The sequence below is a fragment of the Bidens hawaiensis genome, unplaced genomic scaffold (genome assembly GCF_021521415.1).
Source record: "Bidens hawaiensis isolate Kalapana, Puna unplaced genomic scaffold, B.hawaiensis_p1.1 tig00000536_1, whole genome shotgun sequence".
NCBI lineage: Eukaryota > Viridiplantae > Streptophyta > Magnoliopsida > Asterales > Asteraceae > Bidens > Bidens hawaiensis.
In genome coordinates, this window is record NW_027491034.1 from 1,892,322 (window position 1) to 1,901,456 (window position 9,135).

Consider the following 9,135-nt stretch of genomic DNA (forward strand, 5'->3'; position numbering starts at 1 on the left):
TTTTTTTTTTATTTTTTTATAAATGTATTAAAAAAACGTATTATTAAAAAAACAAGAAATTATTTAAAAAAACACACATTTTTTTGAAAATTCATAATAAAAAAAAACATACTAAAAATTAAACAAACAATAATATTTAATAATAAAACTAATCTAATACACGGTTGCGGTCAAAACTCCCCCTACATGAAGAAGCAAATCATCCTCTTCGGAGGAGTCGGAATCAGACGAGTACGACGACAGTATTTTTTAAAAAAAAAATTGGTTTTGGGATATTATATATGAGTTTGGAGATTGAAGTTGTGTTTGATATGGTTAAAATGGGTTGATGGTATGTGATATTGGTATGTGATATTTGTTTTGGGTGGTATGTGATATTGGTTTTATAGAGAAAAATTTTTTTTTTTTTTAATAAACAAAGAGCCCAACGGCTCTATTTACGCAACCCAAGACCCCTTCACGCCTATTCCCAGCCGCTACCCCTCTTGCGCCTGCCTCTTTTTCCGCGCTCGCGCCCCTCTCGCGCCCCTCTCGCGCCTCGGTGGTGTGGTGCTCGCGCCGCGGGGCGCGAGCGGATGGGCTCACGCGCCCCCTGTCGCGCTCCACACCCCTCAGCCTTACATATTTTTAGGGTGACATTCTTTTATAAATTTTTCCAACTCTCACATTTATTTATTTGCGTTCTCTTACGTTTAACTTAAAACTGAATTACGAAGTAATATATAAATCATGTATTGTATGCGTAGCAATACTACTTTTTTTTTATAGTGAGAAGAATATCCAACATATAATAGATTTCTTAAACATAATTATACATGTTAAAAGTGTTCATAACTACGCACATCATTCACATTTTTTTTAATAAAAGGCCGCTTCCCGATGACGAATGATGCATGCTCCTTGTAGATCAATGCTCTCCCACTAAGTATGTACCACGTAAGAGGACAAAGCAAAACACAATATTAAAATCTAGAAGGGTGTATCGTTGTGTGCACTAATTAACATATGATCAAGCGTTGGTAAATTAGTTACAAATTTGAACGTGTTATATAGCTAATAGACATATAAGAGCATTCTCATCCAACCCCTCATTTTATGTGAGTGGTGTTTTTATAATTTAGAGAGTGATTTAGGGTATTATGAGTGAAAAGTTTTTATATTTTAGAAAAATTAGTGATTTTTCTGTATATTTGACAAGTTACTGTTCGCTCTCTATAATTTTTTAATATATTTTGAAAGTCGTTGTGAGTGAAGAAAAGAGAAAAGGTATGATAAAAGGTATAAAAAGTATTATTTAATTAAAATAGAGAGAGAAAATGTAATGAGTTTTAGAGTAATTTTTGGTTTAGGAATAGGGGATGGGATGAGAATGCTCTAAGACATGATCAACTAGTTAAGGAAGCAAGAACCTTATTTTATTTTATGAAAGTTCGTTTTACAAGTTAAAAATAATCAAGGAAGCAAGAAAATATCCTAAACAAAAAAGTATCACTATCTATTGAGTAACATAATTAAGAGTCATATATGTGCGTGTATGAGGATTTTAAGAGAATTTATTGAAATTGAGAACTTTGAAAACCATATTAAGCCACAAAAAATCCTTTTAAAAAAAATTATAAAACGAAAAAACGAAAATTTCAAAAAAGTAAAAAAACCAAAAAAATGTAATCTCGATTTATATAATTTACACATATGTACATTTTCATTTATATTTATTGTACATACGTGTATAAAGAATAACATGCATAAAATTTAAAAAATAAGTAGTTACATATGTGTATAATTTTGCAAACTGATATTTTTATAATTTTTTTTAATGAAACCTGGATGAAAATTAAAATTTTTGGGTTTTTTTACTTTTTTTATTTTCGCGTTTTTTGTCGTGTTATAAATTTTTTATTCTTTTTTAAAAGAGTTTTTTTGTGGTCTAAAATGGTTGTCAAAGTTCACAATTTCATAAAGGTTCTCACATGATCCTAATCCATATATATATATATATATATATATATATATATATATAACAAGATCAAATTCATTTTATTCTTAACATGAGAACAGTGAGAACCAATTTGCTGTTATTATTATATATATTTTTATAGATGTTTGATGTTATTCTTTGTTCGTATTTGCTAATTTTCTATTATAAGACGTTAAAAGTATTTCTGATTTGTTATTACTAGATTTTTTCTTTTGTTGTTATAATTATTTGCTTGTATTTACTGTTATTGATTTGTTCTTAATTTTGATCTTTTGATGTAATTTTTAGGTTTCTTTCTTTGTTATTATAAATAATTGTTTATGTAGATTGCTATTGTAGTTGGTATTGTTTCTTACGTTCTCACTTTTTTTTTTAATTTGGTAATAGTTCCTACGTTCTCATGTTAATATTAAAATGTACATGAACCTTCCCATATATATATATATATATATATATAGAAAAGATGGAATACGCAAATGGTTATCGTGCAAAACCGTACGCGACATCTGGTAGCGTAGATCTGCACTTTTGATTCAGTTGCGAGCGCTTGAGGAGATCCCGTGAATTTTAAGCGAGAAAGGTAAGATTGCCTTTTTGATTCGTAATCTAAATTTAGAATTTTACGTATAAACGGTTACGATCCATATTTTTAGCTTAATCAAAATCACTTTCTTATTTTACGAAACAATTTGTGTACCGAAAACTATCAATTGAGCTCTATTGAGTACACGAACCAGTTTTTCAATCGATTTCGTTATTTAGGGTTTTGAAATGGAAGATGATCGTGAATGTAAGTGTTTGCTTTGTTTTAACTAATCAGCAGTAGATGTATACTGTGTTTATAATCGTGGCAGTAACATGTATGTTAGTTTCTATGAGAATCACATGATATTTGATTAGTTTAGTTAGTGAGCGTGTTACGAGCGTGTTCATAGTAGTAGTGTTTTAACATGGTTTGTTTTCTGGTTTTTATACTATGAGTGTATCATGAGCGTTTTAGTATGACTTATTATAATATATATTATAGAATATGAAAGTGTTATGAGCGTGTTAGTATGACTGATTATAATATTATAGAATATGAACGTTATGAGCGTGTTAGTATGACTGATTATAATGTTACAGAATATGAGCGTGTCATGAGCGTGTTAATTTTAGGATTGTTAAAATGGTTGATTAAATTATATGAGCGTGTCTGGATTACTTTATTACGTTTTTTTGGTGTTAACACATTTGATTTTATGTTTGTGTAGATGATTCAAGTGTTTTGGTTGAAGGTCAAGGGGTTGATATCATTCATGAAGTTGCTTCTTCTTACAGACCTGTTAAAGGAATGTTGTTTTCGTCAATTGATCAAGCATTTGATTTTTATAGTGAATATGCTAATAAATCTGGATTTGGGGTTCGCAAAGGTGGATCTTACATGCATGATGGTGTAATAAAGACCAAGTATTTTCCATGTTGCAAGGAAGGTCACAAGCCAACAAAAAGTTTTGATTCAAAAGGTGATTGTAATGAATCAAGCAAGCCATTTTATAAAAGGAGGAAGAGGCCGACAATTAGATGTGGTTGTAGAGCACATGTCCAGTTAAAATATGTTGACGGTGTAGTTTTTGAAGTAAATGATTTTGTTGAAGGCCATAATCATAGAATGGTAGCAGATTCTGATATGCAGTTTGTTCGTTCTGCGAGGAAGTTAACACATGTCCAAGAAGAAGCTATTTATGAGCTATCTAATATGAACCTCGGACCTGTTAAAGCGTTTAACCTTATGAGAACACAGTACAGTAGTTTTGAAAAAGTAGGTGCATCTAAAGATGATTGTAAGAATTTTAAATAAGGTTTGAATTGTTATATTGGAGAGTATGATGCTGAGATGATTGTATAGAGATTGTGTGCGAAGAGAACATTTTCATCTGATTATTCTTTTGATTATGATGTCAACGATGATCGTGAGTTAATTCGTGTGTTTTGGGCTGATGAGATTTCAAAGAGTAATTATCTTGCATTTGGGGATATTATATCTTTTGATGCTACTTTTAAGACTAACAAGTAAGTTATTGATATTAGTTTTAATATAATATTCAAGCATATTAGTTTGTGTGTATGAATATGTTTTTTTATGTACAGGTACAAGATGATTTTTGTACCATTTACAGCAATTGATAACCATTGTCATAGTGTGACTGTCGGTGCTGGATTATTAGCTTCTGAAACTATTAAATCGTATACATGGTTATTGCAAATGTTACTTAAGTCGTTTGGTAGTGCATCGAAGGTTGTTGTTACTGACCAAGACCTTGCTATGAAGCAAGCTATTGCATCTGTGTTTCCAAATTCAAGGCATAGGTTATGTATGTGGCATATAATGAAGAAAGTTGCTGACAAGGTAACCTTTAACTGTGTTTGATTTAACTATTTTGAGTAGCTTAAATGATGAGCGTTTTACAAGCGTTTCATGGTAGTAGTCTTCTCTGATGTTTAATACATGAGCGTTTTACGAGCTTAACTTATTTTATTCTATATTCTGGTAATGAGCGTTTCATAAGCGTTTAACATGTTGTTATTAGGTGGGAGCTGATCTATGTAACAACGAAGATTTTAAGAGTAGGCTATGTAATATTGTGTGGACGGATTCAATTAGTCCTTATGAATTTGTGGAAAAATGGCAGACGATAATGGTTGAGTTTGAAATTGACAAGAATAAATGGTTACTGATATGTATGAAATCAGATTTGATTGGATACCTGCTTTTTATAGAGACGAACCTTTGTCCGGATTGATGCGTACAACATCAAGATCGGAGAGCGAAAACCATTTTTTTGGAAAAGCTACAAATTCTCAGTTAACATTAGTTGAGTTTTTCAACCATTTTGATTTTTGTATGGAGATACAGAGATACAATGGCAGACGGTGTGATCATGATAGTAGGTATACGTATCCGCAGTTAGAAACGGGAAGTTATCTTGAAAGGGAAGCAGTTAGGATATATACAAGATATATTTTTAATGATGTTCAAAATGAAATGAATGAGATTGTTGGTGGTGTTTTACAATTCAGTTCTTGTGAAAAAGAAGGAGGTTTTTTGAGGTGTAAAATAATGGATTTTAATGCGTATGTTCCAGTTTTTTGGAGGTAAGTATGAGCGTTTAGTAAGCGTTTTAGTTCAAAGTTGTTTAATATTATGTTAATTAACAAACGTTTAATAAGCGTTTACATTTTTTTAGGTTGTGTTTAAGAAGGAAGGTGAGTTTGGCGAAGAGTCTACTGCAACATGCTCCTGCAAAAGATTTGAACAATATGGTTTGTTGTGTCGGCATATTTTCTATGTCATGAATATGTATCAAGTCAAGAAATTCCTAAAATGATATATAAATGATCGATGGAGGAAAGAGGCTGCGGTGAACATCAGGATAGTTCCAATGTCTGATTTGGTAATGATCTTTACAGGAAGATTAAAGAGATTTCTACATAAATAAAATACGCCGGTGAATACCTTATCAATAGTTATGCTGCAGATATTGATGAACTGATTAAAATTAGAGATGAGATGAATTTGATGATTGAAAAAGCAGACTTAACTCGGTATCAAAGAGTACCGTAACAACTCGGATTTTTATATCATTATTTTAATAATCGTTATCCGACCTGTTTATTCGTTCGAGAAATTTTATCAATAAAATTATCGCGCTTATCGAGTAAATTAATTATTATAATAATATTTTTACATACTTATTTAATATATATATATATATATATATATATATATATATATATATATAGGGTAAGGATCCTAAGAGAACCCTTTGCAAATTGAGAACTTTGAGAACCATTTTGAACCACTAAAAACTCCTTTAAAAAAATACTTAAAAATCATAAAACGAAAAATAACAAAAATTTTACAAATGTAAAAAAACCAAAATTCTTATATTTCATTCCGGTTTCATTAAAAAAAACGTCGTATTATACACATATGTATAATTTTATTTAATCTTTAGTTACGTAATATACACATATGTACAGTATCATTTATTTTAAATTATACACATGTGTATAAAAAATCATGTAAATGTACATATATGTATATATTATACATATGTGTATATAATTTGCTAAACCGAGAATTTTTTTTTATAAAACCGGGATGTTAAAATAAGAATTTTAGTTTTTTACCTTTTTCATTTTTGTGTTTTTTTATTTTATGATTTTTTTTATTTTTGGGTTTTTTGTGGTCCAAAATAGTTCTCTTAGTTCTCAATTTTAAAAAGTTCTCTCATGATCCTGATCATATATATATATATGTATATATATACCTTTCATATTTTGGCAAAAACTACCCAAACTAAACTATATCTACTTTTGTTCCCCTTTTATTTTGTAAGGACTAAAACGCAAATTAGACATATATACACATATATATATATATTATACAAATCTGATCCGTTTACTCAACCCATACCCGTTTACCCTTATCGGACCTGTAAACCCGTTTCGATTGCTTGATCCTAAATCATCGCGTTCAACTTGGAATGGAATCCTTATTATGATTATTGTTGCCATATACGGACTCACCATCATTGGAATTAAGGAAATTAGTTCGCGTATTGATTTAATTGATGAAATAACAACCGACTTAAAGATTTCAATTAACCCGGCATGTATCACTCGCTATTCTACCCTCTAGAGTTATCAAGAACGCAATTAAACACACCTGCACCTCCCTCACAACTAGGCGACCTAAAGCCCTAACGCTAATTGCTTTAAATTGCATCACAACCGGCTGTTCGTACACGTCTAGGGCCGTCGGGTCTGTTTCGTTGTTCCTCATCAGTCCTTAAGGGAATAAGGTAATCGTTTGTTCATTGTTGTTCGTCTTGATTCACTCCTTAAAAGCCCTATGGCTAATTTTTTTAATTAACAATTTATTGAACAGATTAAGATTCTAGGGTTTATGTGGATTTGGGGATTTTATCCACTGTTATATTTAAATGTTTTTTTCAGCGTTTAATCAATTGGTGTACTAGCTCAGCTGGTCCTTTGTGTGCGTGTGCAGGCCTTGTGTGCCTGCCAGGTCTCGGGTTCGAGACTTTGGACGCACCTTTTTGCTATTTTTGTTTCTTTTTCATTGTTTTTATTAAGTTAAACATTTTATAAACCATTATAGTTAAACATTTAATATGATATAAAGCATTATTTAATTTAACCGACATCTTTAAGTTTTCGGTCCTTGTCACTTATCTCGTTTCAAGCTTTCGTATTAGTATGAATTATAAGTATATTTTAATAATGAGAGTAAACCTAATTTGTTTTCTTTATTTAAACTCGGCACTTCGTCACAGTTGAACGTCGTTATAAACTTACTTATATTTATTATATATATATATATACATATTATCTATCTAGTAAACGAATTAAATAGATTTTTATTATAAGATTTAAACAACATAATTATTTATATACTACTACCTATTATAACTAAATAATTACCCATTATTATTATGATTATTCATTTATACATTCTTATTTTATTTATTCAGATAATTATAAGTGTATTTTATATCAAATTTAGTTATCTAAACTATTAGTTTATAAATTTGATTATATGGTTATCATATTAAACAAGGGTAATTTTAAAATATTAAAAGTAATGACTTTAATAAACAAATGTTAAATAATAATGTAAATCTTTTTGATAATAGTTATTAAAGAAATCCATCAATAAAATTAATAAACATCCTAATCCCAAACATAAATCAAATCGCTTAGACACTTTAATTCATTATACGTGGTGTCTCATTATTAATTAATTCATGTTATATTATAAAACTAGGAATCCTTGTCGGTGTATTCCCGAAGGGTTTACTTTTCTCATCACCTTCATTTGCATTCCGTTCATCTGATCAGGTGAGTAATCACTCCCCCTTTTTACTTATTTTTAACCTTTTTGGGGACATATGCGTATCGTATCATATTTTTCTATTATCTAGTATTCACAAACGCAACTGTTTAATCCTTGTGTGTATATCAGTTTATGCCTAACTTGTTATTTGCTTACTTGCTTTATTTGAACCACATTCGGAGAGGTCCAACATATTCTCAGTCTAGTATGATCATACGACCGTCGTAGTGGCCGGTGTCCGACGCATTGACAATGGTTTCACCGACACCTCATTTTTGGTAACCAATGCCCATTCGCTTGGAAACGGTTTAGCCCTTTCTTTATGTTTGATTGTTTGTGTATGTGCTATGGTTTAACTGTTTATCTCACAGGAACAGTTTGTATCTTTCTTTATATATTATATATACTATTACTGTGTTGTCTTAAACTGGTGTTTTATTCACTCAACATGTGTTGACAAAAATATATTTTATACGCATTTGCAGGTTATCAGCTTTGTTTTTTAGCAAGATGAAGATCACGTAGAGATTCTTTTTAGGATACAAACTTAATTAATCATTGTTGTAATTTCGTTATACTTGATGTACTTAACTGAAACTGTTTTATTTGAAATTATTAAAAAGATATTGAAACTTATAATGTTGCAAGATAGTAACCTTGTGAGCTGTGACAATCAGTTCACGCCCCGGCATTTCCGCCGTAGGTTGGGGTGTGACAGATTGGTATCAGAGCCAAGTTTAAAATAGGTCGTGAGTGGTACCTTAGTAACTTGCTTAGGAGCCCCATACGTTCTTATTTGTTTACCTGATGTGTTCTATTTGATTGTTTACAACTTATGTAATTACTTGCTAGATTAAGTACTTATTTAACTGTTTATTTTATTTGTCATTCACACACACACAACTCCGAAACTATGCTTTACTCTCAAAATATTTTATTACTCCAAGACCATGTTTCATCCTCAAAGTATTTTTATAACTCTGAGGCTACGCCTCAACCTCAAAATATTTTTATTTAATTTTATTAAATTGTTTTTTTTATTATCGGAAATTCTCTTGAGAATTTCTTAGCTTTGTTTTTGCTCATACTTTAAGCGTTCAACGTAATCGGCTGAACAGTTACACCCTTTATTGCGTTTTATTGTTTTTAAAATGTCTAGTCGGGTGTAAAACCCATGGGACGCCATGGACACGCCAACTATACATTTGTACAATTTGTTATACTTACGATATTTTGTTGGAAAATTTTCATCCGTTAT

At 30.5% G+C, this 9,135-nt stretch overlaps 1 protein-coding gene across 1 annotated transcript; it reads left to right on the forward strand.

Moving 5' to 3' along the window:
* The first annotated feature begins 2,749 nt into the window (after positions 1–2,749).
* LOC143635249 (protein FAR1-RELATED SEQUENCE 5-like) lies at positions 2,750–5,437 on the forward strand. The gene is made up of 8 exons (XM_077103131.1): positions 2,750–2,768; positions 3,232–3,779; positions 3,867–4,030; positions 4,109–4,367; positions 4,549–4,688; positions 5,039–5,113; positions 5,206–5,281; positions 5,429–5,437. Exons 1-8 carry the CDS (start codon positions 2,750–2,752, stop codon positions 5,435–5,437), a joined length of 1,290 nt encoding a protein of 429 aa, XP_076959246.1.
* Positions 5,438–9,135: the final 3,698 nt, after the last annotated feature.